Source organism: Podarcis bocagei (genome assembly GCF_964188305.1).
Source record: "Podarcis bocagei genome assembly, chromosome: 15".
Taxonomy (NCBI): Eukaryota; Metazoa; Chordata; class Lepidosauria; order Squamata; family Lacertidae; genus Podarcis; species Podarcis bocagei.
The window spans coordinates 11,466,103-11,483,146 of NC_138141.1; the positions used below are offsets into that span (position 1 = coordinate 11,466,103).

At 46.9% G+C, this 17,044-nt stretch overlaps 1 protein-coding gene across 4 annotated transcripts in view; it reads right to left on the reverse strand.

Moving 5' to 3' along the window:
* The window catches only part of AEBP1 (AE binding protein 1), a 55,218-nt gene that overhangs the window by 23,995 nt on the left and 14,179 nt on the right, over positions 1 to 17,044 (reverse strand). The window contains exons 3-13 of one of the 4 annotated variants that reach the window (XM_081171621.1): positions 16,427 to 16,492; positions 15,766 to 15,837; positions 13,946 to 14,017; positions 10,862 to 10,954; positions 9,320 to 9,397; positions 8,755 to 8,850; positions 7,935 to 8,033; positions 6,146 to 6,217; positions 3,699 to 3,808; positions 1,951 to 2,090; positions 129 to 213 (exon numbers count right to left, since the gene is read on the reverse strand). In XM_081171621.1, the coding sequence (XP_081027747.1) occupies positions 129 to 213; positions 1,951 to 2,090; positions 3,699 to 3,808; positions 6,146 to 6,217; positions 7,935 to 8,033; positions 8,755 to 8,850; positions 9,320 to 9,397; positions 10,862 to 10,954; positions 13,946 to 14,017; positions 15,766 to 15,837; positions 16,427 to 16,492 (983 nt within the window). Of the gene's footprint in view, positions 1 to 128; positions 214 to 1,950; positions 2,091 to 3,698; positions 3,809 to 6,145; positions 6,218 to 7,934; positions 8,034 to 8,754; positions 8,851 to 9,319; positions 9,401 to 10,850; positions 10,955 to 13,945; positions 14,018 to 15,765; positions 15,838 to 16,426; positions 16,493 to 17,044 lie in introns of all 4 variants that reach the window. The other 3 variants (XM_081171619.1, XM_081171620.1, XM_081171618.1) reach the window with 3 other exon arrangements.

A 17,044-nucleotide genomic window follows, 5' to 3' on the forward strand; every position in this document is an offset into this window, starting at 1 on the left:
GTGCATAAATCTAATAAATAAACAAATAAACAGCATCCTTATGGGCCGCTCACGATACCCCAGAGGGAAGTCTCAACAGACAAAACGCTGTTAAAGCACTGAGGGGACTTTTCTAACGGGCCAAGTACCATTTCCTCGTATCCATTGCTGTATATGAGCCAGTTCATGCTGTCATTGCTGAAGCCCACGTGGAAGGTGGTGACGAAGTCATCGCTGTTGAAGAAAAAAGACAAAAAATGAAGGAAAGTGGTAGCTAAGCGGCCTTCTAGGTTCAGCATTCAAATTTCCTTTTTTAAAGGTTTTTTAAGGGTTTTTTAAAAGCACAATTCTTATCCTTTTGTTTTTGTAAAGAATTTTTATTCATTTTCCAATTAAAAAAACATTCATATTAGTAACAAATCAAACCAAATCTTTCCACATTATATATATATATATAGCCAATTATATAGTCCAAATTACTTAATTTCAATGGGACTTCCCGTGTTCTGGATTTCAAAAGCCCAACATCCACCCTTTATCGTTCTGCTATCTTCTCTATTACTTCACAGTTTTCCAATCCTGATATTAACAATCTCCTCTCTCTATCAGTCAGTCGCTGGTATAACTCCCTATCTTGTTTTATTTGACCATTCCTTATTTTTATAATCACACAGGGGGCTAAAAAATTCTTATCCTAATGTAGGAAGCACGTGGGTAAGAAAGTAAGAAGTCTGCTAAACTATGCAAAATGACTGCTTCATAATACGCAACTCTCAGCAGCCAGTTTTTTAACCACAGATTTTTTTGAGGGGTGGGGATCCTAGTGCAGAATAAACACAGTCTTCCCTTCTTCCATTTGTACCTATTGATTTGCACTAGGACTCTCACCCCTAAAAAAAATAAATATGTGGTTAAAAAAAGCTGGATGCTGATCCTTTGGTCTGCCCAACACAAAGGGATGTGTTTTCCTCATTTGACATCTACAGCATGTATCTAAAGCACATGGCTTCCCTCAAAGAATCCTGGCAACTGTAGTTTGTGAAGGGTGCTGGAAACTGTAGCTCTGGGGGTAAACTACAATTCCCAGGATTCATCACCTTGCCAACAAAGGTCCGTATAGTTAAAGCTATGGTTTTCCCGGTAGTGATGTATGGAAGTGAGAGCTGGACCATAAAGAAGGCTGATCACCGAAGAATTGATGCTTTTGAATTGTGGTGCTGGAGGAGACTCTTGAGAGTCCCATGGACTGCATGAAGATCAAACGCATCCATTCTAAAGGAAATCAGCCCTGAGTGCTCACTGGAAGGACAGATCGTGAAGCTGAGGCTCCAATACTTTGGCCACCTCATGAGAAGAGAGAAGACTCCCTGGAAAAGACCCTGATGTAGAGAAAGATGGAGGGCACAAGGAGAAGGGGACGGCAGAGGACGAGATGGTTGGACAGTGTTCTTGAAGCTACAAGCATGAGTTTGACCAAACTGCAGGAGGCAGTGGAAGACAGGAGGGCCTGGCATGCTCTGGTCCATGGGGTCATAAAGAGTCAGACATGACTAAACAACAACAACAAGAAGTAGGTGTGCGGCCTCTGTTTCTCATGCTGCCTATCTTAAGTTCATTTCCCCATATTTCCACATCACTCGGTTACGGTTCTTTTTAAAATGTTCTCATGAGAATTCAGCAGCATTTGGGTAAGAATTTCTTCTAAAATACATATTTTAATGGAATTTTGCTGAACATCCCCACTTTTGCAAAAGTATATTTCCCCCAACAAAGTGCATTTCCAAATGCAGTTTTCACCAATGCCTGCATTTTATGCACACTTGGCCGGAGAACCGCACTACAACATTTGGAGAAGTGCGGCTTTCAAAGGCTGGCAGCATTTCAGTTCGCATGCAGTTTAGGAAAGTGCAAATTCGGCTGGTTCGCCTTTAATCTGAATCGAAATTCTCCCCCTTCCCTACCCACACGTACTGGATGAGAGAATCACGGCCTTGGGTTATGACTCCTGTGAACTTGGTGGTTCTTCTGGTGTCCACCTGAATCCACTGTACGCGGCTGTCGTCTTCTGCACACCAGGCGCCGTCAAAAAAATCATCCTCGTTAGACCCTGCCTGCAAAGGGAGGCAGAAAGGAGAAGAGGAAGCAATATTGCTAATGACCTTATTCCCATTTTGTGAGCCACTTTGCTGGGTTGGTAGCAGAAAGGCGGGGTGCAAATGTTTTAAATACATCTATCTATCTATCTTTCCTTATTATACTGTAAAGATGCAGTTATGGAGTCAGACCTGGGGCCCTCCAGCCTCTTTGTCTAGCTCTTGAAACTCTCCCCAGGTCAAAAAACCTCACTTGCCCTGTATTTGCACAGCAAATGTTTTTACCTAGCTGGAAGGTGTCCTTGAACTCTTGATAATAGGTAGAAGGTAAAGGGCCCCTGGACAGTTAAGTCCAGTCAAAGGCGACTATGGGGTTGCAGCGCTCATCTTGCTTTCAAGCTGAGGGAGCCGGTGTTTGTCCACAGACAGCTTCCTATGTCATGTGGCCAGCAAGACTAAACCACTTCCGGTGCAACTGAACATTGTGACGGAAGCCAGAAACGCTGTTTACCTTCTTGCTGCAGCAGTACCTACTTATCTACTTGAACTGGTTTGCTTTCGAACTGCTGGGTTGGCAGGAGCAGGAACAGAGCAACGGGAGCTCACACCGTCGCAGGGATTTGAACTGCCAACCTTCTGATCAGCAAGCCCAAGAGTCTCAGTGGTTTGGACTGCAGCACCACCCCCATCTGATAATACCACTTGGCTGGATAGAGGATAGAGGGATGTGTTCAAATATTCCTAAAAGCCAGCCTACTGTACAGAGGTAACAATTTTCATTTGCTGCTCTGCCAAAATTGGCCTCTGGCCCCACCCAACCACTGACATGTGGCCCTTAGAAGGTTATCCAGAATGGAACATGGTCCTCAGGTTCCCCACCCTTGTTGCACGACGCCGAGTTGAGGTCATTGAACGGCGTCATTGTTGAGTTTATAATGATAAATAAAACAACAACAAAACAATAATAGTGCTTGTGAATCACCATTTCACATTCAACCATTCAAGAACAGGATCGTGGCCACCAGAAGCACTTTTACTTGGTATTATAGGCCAAGACATTAATAGACAAGATGTCAAACTGTTCTTATATGCAACCACAGCGGCAAGAGTATTGTTAGCCCAGAAATGGAAGCAAGAAGAAATTCCGGCGAAAAAAGAATGGCAGACGGAAATAATGGATTATGCAGAATTGGACAAAATGACAAGAAGGATTTGAAACCTGCGGGACTAGAGATTTACAGAAGATTGGAAGAAGTATATGAATTATTTGAAGAGCAACTGTAACTAACAAATTGCGCTAGTAGGATTACAAGAAGTTTTGTAAGGAGAAATATACAAAGTGTTACAAAGTAGAAAAAGATAGAGATATTGGTTATGAGTTTGAAATGTAATAGGGAAAATAAGAAATGCATACTAAGGGATTAGATTGGAAAATTTTCAGACAGGACTGATGGAAGTAAAAAAATTGAATAAGATGTAAAAGTATGTTTAATTACTGTTGAAAATGATATGTTAAAAAACTAATTAAAATTGAGAGATTGAGAGAGAGAGAGAGAGAGAGAGAGAGAGAGAGAGAGAGAGAGAGAGAGAACAGGATCATGGCCACACCTGGAACAATGCCATTACCTGCATGTTAAGGCGACCACGATGGGCTGCTAAGCCATGACGCAGCATGGAGGAAGATAAAATCTGGTCGTCCTCAATTCGATGGGATTCCATCCCAATGGGAGGGCATTCTGCAAAGCAGAACGGGCAGGGCAGTTCACTTATTATTATCAGTGGCGTAGCGTGGGGGGTGCAGGGGGGGGCCGGCCGCACCGGGCGCAACATCTGGGGGTTAGGGTTAGGGGGCGCAAATCCACGGGTTAGGGGGCGCAAATCCATGGGTTAGGGGGCGCAAATTACTTGCCTTGCCACGGGTGCTGACAACCCACGCTACGCCACTGATTATTATTATTAAATTTGTATTCCACCCTACATCCGTATTCCACCCTTACATCAGGGTGGTTCTCAGCATGAAAATGCATGATAAAAGCACAAAATGCATAACAACAAGGACAAATCCAAAAACAAACAAACCAATATCCCATTCATGCACCCCCACAGATATAGAGATCTGTCACTTGATGACTGCAGCAAGAAGCAACAAAATGATCACCACATACTACTCTGGCTGCCAGTTCGTTTTAAGGCTTAATTTAAGGTGCCCACGATAGTGTTTAAAGCCCTAAACCAATCAACTTAAAGACAACCCCTGTTATGTACTGAAGTTCTCACCCTGGGCCAGCATGGGGATACTGTAGATAGTTATGCAAATGAAGGATCGAAAGTGACGTTCAGTGATTGGCTAGTTACAGAAAATGGTTACTGTTGCGTTCTAGCAGAGCTCTATATAAGCAGGCTGACTGAGCTCCTCAGTTCAGTTCTGTTCCAGCTTACAAATAAGGAGCTGCTTTGGAAGAATCGCTGTGTCGTCTGATATGTTCGCCCACAACTTAACAACCCCCTTCCCCAGTGTCCCACTCAGATGTTAAGATCAGAAGAGGGGGCCTTCTTGGTAGTGCAACCATCCTCAGAGACTCAGAGTGTTGGTGACCCAGGAGTGGGCATTCTCTGTGGTAGCCCAAAGTTGTGAAATTCCCTCACCGCAACGGCGCATCACTGCACAGCTTTCATCATAGGCTGAAGACACAAGCCTTTGATACTTGAGATATCTAAATTTTAGGACTCATTCTGGTTGTATTTGTGATTTGTTCTGAGCTGTTTTTAATGCTGTATTGTATATTGCAGTAGTACAACTCATGCAACGCGTTGGCGACTAATATACATACAATAATTACCAAAATAATTATACAGTCTTTGTCAGTCTTCTGAGAAAAATACAAAACCTTGTGTAAAGCCACAGAGACTTATGAACTACCCAACTTAAGATGATCTTATAATGTCTGGTTTCAATGGATTTTTCAAGTGCTTAACTCAGTCTTTTGTTTTCTTTATCTTTTTAGGTACCGTAAGTATTGTATATTGTGGCAACCCACCCTGGAATCCTTTGCTGTAAGACAAGTAATAAATCTAGCTATCATCACCATCGCCACCACAGACAGCTTTCATGCCAGTTCATGGTACAGTGGTACCTTGGGTTAAGTACTTAATTCGTTCCGGAAGTCCGTTCTTAACCTGAAACTGAACTTAACCTGAAGCACCACTTTAGCTAATGGGGCCTCCTGCTGCTGCCGCACCACTGGAGCACAATTTCTGTTCTCACCCTGAAGCAAAGTTCTTAACCTGAGGTACTATTTCTGGGTTAGCAGAGTCTGTAACCTGAAGCGTATGTAACCTGAAGCATGTGTAACCCGAGGTACCACTGTATTTGCCATCCTCTCATGCGACCTTCAGGTGCTATCATGTTCCCCCACCCCAGTCTTCTCTTCTCCAGGCTAAATATACCCACGTTGCTTTCACCTGCCACCACAAATGCAAATGAGGGTGGGCAGGTTATGTATTCAAGAGAGAGTCATCAGGTGACCATATATTGAGCAATGAACACTGCATGCTCCAAAATTCCACAAAAGCAGTTCACTATGATTCAATATTACTCTTAAAGGTAAAGGGACCCCTGACCATTAGGTCCAGTCATGTCTGACTCGGGGGTTGCGCGCTCATCTCGCTTTATTGGCCGAGGGAGCCGGCGTACAGCTTCCGGGTCATGTGGCCAGCATGATTAAGCCGCTTCTGGCGAACCAGAGCAGCCCATGGAAACGCCGTTTACCTTCCTGACGGAGCGGTACCTATTTATCTTCTTGCACTCTGACGTGCTTTCGAACTGCTAGGTGGGCAGGGGCTGGGACCGAGCAATGGGAGCTCACCCCGCCGCGGGGATTCGAACCGCCGACCTTCTGATCGGCAAGTCCTAGGCTCTGTGGTTTAACCTACAGCGCCACCCGCGTCCCTTAATATTACTCTTACCTACACACTTATGGGCATTATCAGATCAAGGATAACTGCCTGAGCAAATATTCCTCAGCTGGTCAGCCCAACCAATGCATTTTAACCTTTTTAAAAATCCCACTCACTTATTTTTTCTTCTGGAGTCCACTCGTCCTCATCTGTCTCCCATTTTTTCCCTCCTGTTTTCTTTGGCTTCCCTGCACATGGAGAAGAAACAGGGGTCAAAGTTTAGGGAGAAAATGTCTGGGGATAGGAAAAAAAGCATACGGGGGCAGGGAATACAAAGAAAATTTAGAAAACTACGCATGGCACAAAAATGTTTGGCAATGGCCATCGCTGAGAAAATCTCTCAAAACTTATAAGGAACAGGAAAAAAATAGATAAATTTTACACACCATGGTGGCTATTTAATGAAACTGTTCTCAAATTCTTACAGATTGCTTTGCATTGCTTTGCATTGCAATTTGAATACTGACTGAGGAATTCTATGGAATTCAAACCGTAGCGCAATAAAATACAATATGTAAGAAATAAAAGAATCAAATGTAATGAAATTAAAAAACCATATGGCACATTCCAATTGTTACAACCTGCAGGGGAAAAAACACTAAGTGATCCACCATGATTCTCAGCAGCGGGAGAGAAAGGCTGGCAACATCAACCCTGCCATATGGAAATCCCTTGAAGTGTCTGGAGACAGTCAGGTTGTGCATCCATAGCAGTGACTAGAGCAGGAATGATTAGTGGAAGGAGCACAGAGAAAAGAAACGCCACAGGGCAATTGCAGCAGCACAAGCCTTCATCTGCCCCAGCTGCAACAAAACATGTCTCTCCCATATCGGTTCTACAGCCACAGCAGGCACTGTAATTCTCCAACAGTTTGGCTTCACCTCCAAAGGTGCACTACTCCATCGACTCCTGAGGCGGATGGATGTCAACAACAGCAATACGGAGGGAGGGGAGTTTGGGAACCACTGTATTAGATCACTCACGTCAACAAATAAAGGACTTTAAAATACCCTTGATTAGAATGTGTTGTCCACTGAACTTTAGTCACCAATGTCAATGTGTTGGTAACTCACTGACAGGCCTGGGTGGAATAATAATAATAATAATAATAATAATAATAATAATAATAATAATAATAATAATAATTATTATTATTATTATTATTATTATTATTATTATTTATACCCTGCCCATCTGGCTGGGCTTCCCCAGCCACTCTGGGTGGCTTCCAACAAAATATTAAAATACAGTAATGCATCAACCATTAAAAGCTTCCCTAAACAGGGCTGCCTTCAGATGTCTTCTAAAAGTCTGGTAGTTGTTGTTCTCTTTGACATCTGGTGGGAAGAAGAAGAAGAGTTTTGGATTTGATATCCCGCCTTTCACTCCCTTTGAGGAGTCTCAAAGCGGCTAACATTCTCCTTTCCCTTCCTCCCCCACAACAAACACTCTGTGAGGTGAGTGGGGCTGAGAGACTTCAGAGAAGTGTGACTGGCCCAAGGTCACCCAGCAGCTGCATGTGGAAGAGCGGAGACGCGAACCCGGTTCACCAGATTACGAGACTACCGCTCTTAACCACTACACCACACTGGCGTTCCACAGGGCGGGTGCCACTACTGAGAAGGCCCTCTGCCTGGTTCCCTGTAACTTGGCTTCTCGCAGTGAGGGAACCACCAGAAGGCCCTCAGCGCTGGACCTCAGTGTCCAGGCAGAATGATGGGGGTGGAGACGCTCCTATATATTGATATATCACCCAGAACCAGTATGAGAAGCAGACTGTGATGTCAGTTTCACTCAGTGGCATAGCGCTGGTGAAACCGCCACTGCTCCTGAGTCCCTCTGTTAGCAGCATCCTTTCCCTACCTCCCTGCATCGGTGCAGATCTCCTCCTTCGGGATTACCCACCTTTCCGTTCTTTGCTTTTCTCCTCTGTCCATTTGTCTTCCTCTGCATCCCCGTCCTCCTCCTCTTCCTTGCTGCTGCCGGCACCCTTTTTCGGCTTCTCTGAAGCACAGCAAAGAGAAGCAGAGTTATCGTCATCAGGACAAACCTCTTGATGTTATTAAGGACAGCGCAGTGCAAGCACGCCGGCGGGAACGAGCTGTCAGGTGGGCTAAGTGGCAAATGTGTGTTCCTACAGAAGTGCAGAAATAGTGGCTTATGCTCGATGGGGAGGCAGAAGCTCAGATGGCGCAGCGTTTGATTACACGGGGCAATCTGGTAGGAAGAGCTGCCCAACATGAGATCTGCTATACCTTGGGGGAAAGCATGCAAATCAAGCAGACAATCAACCCTCTCCTGTTAAATTGAGAGTGGGGAACCTTGAGGCCAGGGGCCAAATGTGCCCCTTCAGATTGCTCTAGCTGGCCTTCAGAAACTTGCCCCAGGAACCACCACCCCCTGAGTGTTTTTGCCCTGCTGGAATGTGTCCTTGAACTCTGATGGGAGACTAGATGATGGGAGCTCTGATGGGAGACTAGATGATGGGAGACTAGATGTTTACCTTCCCGCCGGAGTGGTACCTATTTATGTACTTGCATGTAGAAGCCAGCCAACTGCACAAAGATGAAATGTCTGTTTGTTGCTCCATCCATTTTTGCCTTTCCGCCACTGGCAAAAGGGCCCTTGGAATGTTATACATGCAGGGAATGTGGCCCTTGGCCTACAAAAATACTGTAGTTTCATACTCAGTCTCAATCGTCCCCTCCGTCTGCTGTCTCCTTACTTGGTTTGAGTTTCTCTTCATCCGTCTCCATCTCATCTTCCTCCTCTTTTTTGCTGGGGAATTGTTTGGGTTTCTGGGGTGGAAGACCATAATCCACTATGGGGAGGGGGAATAAGGATTAGTGAGGTGGGAGAACAGCTCCCAATGCAGGTTTCTCCTCAGAGGCACCAGGCTTCACAACTGTTTTAATACTTAAAAGTAAAGTTAAAGGGACCCCTGACCGTTAGGTCCAGTCATGACCGACTCTGGGGTTGCGGGGCTTATCTCGCTTTATTGGCTGAGGGAGCCGGTGTACAGCTTCCGGGTCATGTGGCCAGCATGACTAAGCCGCTTTTGGCGAGCCAGAGCAGCGCACGGAAACGCCATTTACCTTCCCGCCTGAGTGGTACCTATTTATCTACTTGCACTTTGACGTGCTTTTGAATTGCTAGGTTGGCAGGAGCAGGGACCGAGCAACGGGAGCTCACCCCGTCGCGGGGATTCGAACTGCCGACCTTCTGATCGGCAAGTCCTAGGCTCTGTGGTTTAACCCACAGCACCACCTGCGTCCCGTTTTAATACTTACCATCTCCATAATCTGGCAGCTCTAGCCCATCTTCGTAATGACTCCCGAAAGGGGGGGTGAGCGGCTCCTCAGGCTTCTCTACTGAGCAAAACAGATATGCCAGTAAAACTCCTGTATCCTTATCATAGCACAATTGTCCAAAGGTCCTAGATACTTGCTGCTAATGGCTCCTAAAATTTAATGTTCGGATTCATACAAATGTATGGTCGATAAGTGGGCACAAGAGGCAGGGCCTTTTCTGTAGCAGCACCTTTACCAGATTTCTTCAATCTTAAGTTCCTCAGATGCTGTTGCATTACCACTCCCATCACCCTGCCTGGGGATGAAGGGAGCTGTAGTCTGACCTGGAGTATGGAAAATATTTTGGCGCCATCAGAGCCCAGGGCCAGCCCTGCCTTGCAACAGATTGGAAGGATCTGCATTGGCAGCGAGGGTGTAAAAATAAAAGACCACACCAGGTTTATGAACCGTGTTCTAAAGCTTTGTAAACTAAGGTTCACTAAAACAGGGGAAGCAGAGTTTAGGGGGAAGATATGTGGTACACAAGTTATAGAAAGTTCCCTTTGGAGTAAATTAGGCTCAATTAAAACTCTATCCATTTCTCTGGACTTAAACAGACCCTCAACGTTCTTGACTCTCAGAAGAATCTTACTCTCGAACAGCAGCTCTGTATCCTTCATGAGCACACCTGAGCTAGCCACCACCGAAGCAAATGTCCCTATCGTACTGGTCTAAAATCAGATCTCAATATGCCGTTACCTGTAGTGGGCAAAGCCACAGCAGGTGCTCATTATGCTGCAAAATTCTGTCAGAAGACTAGCTTCTCCAGGCAAAATAACCTTATGTTTCCTGATTAGGACTTACTGAAATAGTCTGAGTCTTCTTTCCCATGCTCAGTGATTTATGCTTTCACTCAAAAACTGAATTAAATCACACCAAAAGGCAAAACAAGGGAAAACAAGAAGCCACGATGTACCGCCAGGAGGGCAAATCACGTGCCACCTGTTCAGATCTGACTTCTTTGCAGTCCCGTTGGCTGTGTTCGTGCATAAGACTAAGCCATAGTTTGCTCAACCAAGTGTCATTGGTTGGAAGTTCCAGACTCATTTCAACAGACTAAATGGTTTCTTTTCTGCGTATGGAACTACGACACAGAGGAAAGGTAAGTGAGGATATGCCCTAAGCCACCGGTTTGGCTTAGCATTACTTCTGAACTAATGAAGGCTAATGAGCTATCCCTGATGATCCCATAGAAGTTTGTCTCGCTAAAGACTGGGAAGAAATGAGTTCCTAAGCACCAAATCTGGCAGGTCAGAGGTCTGACAGGAGGCAGACCTCCAGCACATACAAGAAAGAGAAAGGGATTCCCCAGCCTGAAGCTTTGGTTTGTTTCATCTGCTGCCTTTATTCTCTTGGAATGCTTTCCATTTCTTTCCCTCCTCACCCTGCCTCCTTCATTCCCTGCCCCCAACCTCCTAATCTCCCTCTATTTTCCAACATCCTGGCAAAACAGAAGCAAGCCAAAGGAAACGAACTGCATACTTGGCTTCTCCTCCTCCGTCTCCAACCTCGGTCGCTCAGGTTTCTTTTTCTTAGGTGGTTTGCTGGGTTTGTGCTGACGTTGGACGTATTCAACTGCAGGGGAGAAGGAAGAGGGTGTTGTCACTCGGGAAGAGTCCTGCGTTGCTGACAGAGAGATGGGGGTGCTTCCTCTCCCTCCACATCACCCCGATGGTGCTTTGTCTTAGAAGAGGGCCTCTCAGAGTAGCCAGCAGGGTAGGGGGGTCTTGCTGCACAGGGATGAGCAACCCATGGGCTGCCTATTTACCACGAGCCCAGCCATGGTCAGGGATGATGGGAGTTGTAGTCCACCAACATCTGGAGGGATGCAGGTTCCCCATCCCTGTCCTATAGGAAGATGAGACATTAAGCAGGAGTGGGAGAGGTGGAATTGCTCTATCTGATGCAGCTTCTATGGAAGCTGATGCCATAAAGACGGTCAACGTAAATGTGACTTCAGGGTTTTCCAACATGTAATAATGTGGACACCCTCATACAGCTGATCAGCGCTGGCCACAAGCTCCGCTTGCAAAGGAATAAATCAGGAGCTCACAGAGTAGTGCATGCTCTGGTTATCTCCCGCTTGGACTACTGCAATGCGCTCTATGTAGGGCTAACTTTGAAGGTTTCCCCACCCACTCTGGGCGGCTTCCAACACAATATTAAAATACAGTAATGCCTCAAACATTAAAAGCTTCCCTAAACAGGGATTCATTCAGATGTTGTCTAAAAGTCTGGTAGTTGTTGTTCTCTTTGACATCTGGTGGGAGGGCGTTCCACAGGCAGGGGCCACTACCGAGAAGGCCCTCTGCCTGGTTCCCTGTAACTTGGCTTCTCGCAGTGAGGGAACCGCCAGAAGGCCCTCGGCGCTGGACCTCAGTGTCCGGGTAGAACGATAGGGGTGGGGACACTCCTTCAGATATACTGGACCGAGGCCATTTAGGGTTTTAAAGGTCAGCACCAACACTTTGAATCGTGCTCGGAAACACGGCCATAGAAGAAAAAGCAGCAATAATTAGAGCAGGGGAAGCAGAATCTGCACCAATTCAGGCTTCGGAAACACAGGGAATGGCACTGGGAAGAAAGACACAGGACTAGTAAGTGAAGAGGAGGAAACTCTTTAGAGGCAGCAAAATATCTGATGCAAGCAGAATTAATCTGGAGTCCTCCAGATGTTTTGGGTACTTTGTCCAAAATATATTGAGGGCTCTTGGTTGGGGAAGGCTGTTCTAATCATCTAACGCATCACAGTGTGTCCATGCTGGGTACCAGCACAACCCACACAGTTTGGCTCTTGGTATTGCAGTTGCCACTTTTTCCCCACTTCCCCACCTATAGCAATACTGGGAACTGCCTCTAGTTTTGCCCAGACCGTTCTCGGGTGGTAGAGAAATGCGCAGCAAAAATAATAACGGTGATGATTAGAGGTGAGAGAACATAAAGTCTCAACTGCACGACCCTCTTATAATAGCTGAACGCGAGAAATGACCACCCAGCCAAGCAGGACACTTTTCCGGTTGGCGGTCCTAATGCAAGGCAGCTCTGTTTGCTTTGGCAAAATCCCTCCCATCTGTCAAACATTATGCAGAAAGCACTGGGCATTTTCCACTCACATTGGCCAAAAAGAACCAGAGCACGTGCAAGGGGGAAATGGGTTGGGGATTTTTTTTGGAAGGGGGGGGGGAACGGGCGTTGCAGAGCTGTCTGGGCTGCTGAGCTGTGTCCTGTGAATTTCTCCACAAAGCTAACAGCTTATCAAGGCAATCCGGCAGCACTAATAAATCATTAAACAAAGGGCAGGGCTGCAACAAAATATTGCCCTGTGAAAGTGCTTTTGTAGAGGATTCTAGACATGCCATTCCACTCCCCCCACCCTGTCCACGTTTTTTGGTTTCCCATCTGCCCCTTTCCCAATCCAACATTTAAGGAAATTATAATCTCATTGGGCATCCAGGGAGAAGGTTCTATCTCCATGGAATATTTCCAAGCTTAAGAGCCAAACTGGAAGCACGAAATCTGCATGGGAAAAGCCTTTCGGTTAAAAAGAAAAGAATGCAAAACTTCCTTTTCTTCTGACAGTGGAAATGTGGTCATGCAGACTAAATGTCTAGCCAGTCTTCCTCTTCTGAAGTGCAGACGGAGAGCAGGAAATGGGCCATGTGTTGGGCACCTGAACCCAGGTGTGTGTGCTGCAGGCTGTGAAAGCACAATAAATGAAGCTCTGTCGGTGCAAATGACCAAAGGAGTTCAAGAACTAGTGGTTTCAAGATTGGATTACTGCAATTGTATGAGGTCCTCCCTTTGTGCTCGATCCCAAATCCGTAGTTAGTACAGAATTCTGTAGCACAGCTGCTGATAGGAGTGAGAACCTTTGCTCAGAGACTTGGATTGGTTGTCCATTTGCTACCAGGGCAAGTTCAAAGTGTTACTATTGGCATTCCTCCCTGAGTTTTGCAGAGGGGAAATCCCCCGCCTCAAATGAGAAGCAGAAAACGCAGGGTCAGACCATTTCACAGCCATGGGAATGGGGAAACAAAGAATTGACTGCCCCGGAATTATGGTCCCTCACTACTTAAAAAGGTAAAAAAAGATAAAGAACCCCTGGACAGCTATGTCCAGTCAAAAGTGACTATGGGGTTGCAGTGCTCAACTCACTTTCAGGCCGAGGGAGCCAGGGTTTGTCCACAGACAGCTTTCCAGGTCATGTGGCCAGCATGACTAAGCAGCTTCTGGTGCAATGGAACACCGTGATGGAAGCCAGAGCACACAGAAATGCCATTTACCTTCTCGCCACAGTGGTACTTATTTATCTCCTTGCACTGCCATGCTTTTGAACTGCTAGGTTGGCAGGAGCTGGGACAGAGCAACGGGAGCTCACCCCGTCGTGGGGATTTGAACCACCGACCTTCTGATTGGCAAGCCCAAGAGGCTCCGTGGTTTAGACCACAGCGCCACCCGCATCCCTCTCACTGCTTACCCACCCACAACAACAGGATGCCCCACCCCCTATGGAGAGGAACGGTTACTAAATGCAGGTAGGGCAAGTCAGCAGCAACAGCACCGTACAGTCCTCGTAGTCTTCCCGCTCTATCTGCTCGTTGTAATCCAGCGTGGGCGGCTCGACCTTTCCAGGGGTCTCTAGATAAAGAGGAGAAGAAGCACAGTCACTTCATGGGTCTAGGACCTCTCTAGGACATAAGGGCTTTTAAGAGAAAGGGCTGTGTTATGTACTGAGTTGAATAGGATCCAAATTGCAGCAGTCTGATTGGTCCAAAACAATAGGATTCAGTATGCAGCAGTCTGATTGGTCCTAGAACAATAGGATTCAGAATGCATCAATCTGATTGGTCCTAGAACAATAGGATCCAAAATGCAGCAGTCTGATTGGTCTGCAGGAGCCACCCAACTCCAGGTGGAAGTGAATCTGTAACCTGATTGACCTACAGGAGAATCCCGGAATTAGCCAATCACGTGGGGCCCATTGTGTAAATAATGTATATAAAGCAGACATTTTGGGGAGAACTTCCATTCCTCCTCACTACTATGAGCTGAATAAAGAGTATGAAATCCACACTCGACTCCAAGTATATTTCAGGCTGCTTTGATTAAATGTGTCTGAGTCACTTCACAAGAGCCAAAACAGCCCTGTAATGTTGCAGCCCAAGAAAGACGGTGATCCCCTTCTAAGAATCCCAGATTTATGCCTGTGCTTCTTATGGTGAGCAAGCTACTCTTGGGAGCCACTAGGAACCTGCAGTTCTGCATGCCAGTGAGTCATTGCTTACAGGAACCCAAGTCTGAGGGATGTCTGAAAGAGATGGGCATGTTTAGCCTGGAGAAGAGCAGACTAAGTAGGGGGTGGGGAGCAAGGTAGCTCTCTTCAAACATCCCAAGGATTCTCATGAAAAAGACAGAGCAGACTCTTCTCCCATCTCTCTTCCAATTCTATTTTTCAGCCAGGGGCGGAGGAAGAGGGAGCAGCCATCCCTGGTGTCACCACTGAGGGGGGTGACAAAATGGCAGGCACTCACCGTGGGGCCTGCAGCATGCCCAAGCCACACATCTCTGCTGTGAATGACGCAGTGGCTTGGGCATCCGCAGGCTCCACGCTGCCCAAAACAGTCTGCCCACCACCTCCCTCTCAGTTGTAGGCCAGCTGAGTGGGAGGAGGCAGACAGACTCCTCAGAGGCCCAGCGGAGCGTCCCGTCCCGGCTCACCCTGCCCTGCGGGTGGCTGGCCCTACCCTTGGGCGCAGGGCATGTGCGCCACCCCAGGCACCTGGTCAGCTCGCTCTGCCACTGGCTGGAGCATCCCCTGGTCGGTTGAAGGTTCCTAGGCTCTGGGAACAGGCTGGCCCTTGGTTCCTTCTGACTTGGAAGGATTGTGGTTCTTTAGATGTTGTTCATCTCCAACTCCCATCAGCCCCAGCCAGCATGGTCAAGGGTCAAGGATGGTGGGAGGTGTGGTGCCGCAACCTCTGGATGGCCGTAGGTTCTCCTCAGCCTTGCTACAAAGCTTCAAGGAGAAGCTGGAACATGGCCTGACAATGAAAGTCAGCACTGGCTCATGACTCTTGGCTCTCCCTCCATGCCTGCTTATGGCTCAGTGTTGGCAGCCACAGAACAGTAAAATGAATTTCTGCTTCTTGTATTGAGTTTAGTGTGTGCTGCTGGACTGGGCACAGAATTATTTTAAAATCTCTTAAAGCTAGCAGCATGCCGGCTTGGCCCTCAGATGCTAGCACACAGTGGTTGCTTTCCCACTGGTCGGAAAATTTAGAGTAGGAAAGGGCTGGCTAACATTAGGAGCAGCCTAGACTGTGCTGCCATTTAAGGCTAGCAGATCTGGGCAAACAGTCCACCCTGGACGTTGGGCATTGACTCACCTGGCCGGCTCTCCTGGCTCCAATGATCTCTTCCAGGCTCTTGTGGGTCAGTTGGGGGTTCATAGAAGTCAGCTGGAAGAAATCAGATGAGTAAAATTAACAAGGACAATAGTAAGGCCCTCGAAGAGTTCTGTTCCTGCTCTGTATGGATAGAACTAAGCTGCTCACATTCGGCTTCTACATTAAGAACATAGGGATATAAGAGAAGGCGGCTGGATCAGACCATTGGCCCATCTATTCCAGCATCCTGTTTTCACAGTGGCCAGTCAGGTGCCTATGGGAAGCCTGAAAGCTGGGCATGAGCACAACAGCAGTCTGCTCACCTGCGATTCCTAGCAACAGGTATTTAGAGACGCAATGTCTTTGGCAGTGGAGGAAAAGCATAGTCACCTTGTCCTCCATGATTTTGTCTAATCCTTTTTTTAAAGGATTCCCTAGTCGATCTATGAGGTGCTTATACATTAAAGCTTCCTTGTCCCACTGATGGTAAACCCTGGTCCAATGCCTCTCCTCCCCAGTGGACTTACCCTTGTTCATTCCTGATCTGTGCCCCCGTGCTCCCGTGATCAGCGCTCCTCCTTCCCCAGCTTGGACGTTCCTCTGCCCCACAGTCCCACAAGCACCCTCTCTCCCCATGTCCCTCATGCTGTCTTGCTCTTACTGTGATGCCTGCTTGGATCCTGTTTCTCATCCCACCGTGGTTCCGTTGGCTCATCTGGGAAAAGAGCTGCGGAATAAAATGAAATAAAAGAGCTAGGTCAGAGATTATAAGGAAGCAAAGACACAACAACTGGGAAGAAGGGAAGGCAGAAAAACTGACTGAACAAAACACAGACAGACAGACAGACAGACATATTTTGTTTCAGTCCGTAGTTCCAGGCAAAAGTCTTAGGGCCAAAGTAAATATGGCTGTGGATGCCCACGACTCCTCCAAGGGCATTCAGTTCCTAGGAGAAAAATTTGCAGTGCATGCAGAAAGCCAGGGCTTATCCACCCAGCAATTCAGTTTTCCTCTAGATTGACAATTGCTCCAATTTAAGACTAAAGAGAGGGATTACTCTGGGAAAGCAGCAAAGGGGAAAACCACTCAGACCCATGCCTAGACAGTGAGAGTCAAGCGGAAAACTGTTTTCTAGACACGGGACAAGCAGAAGCCCCCCGTCAGTACCTGACAGACCAAGGCTGGAGTGGGAGCAGCAGTGTATTAGTTTAGGAGCCCAAAACGATGGTGAAGACCCTTAGGGAGGGGCGGAGAAATAGAGTCAGTGTGATTTAAGTT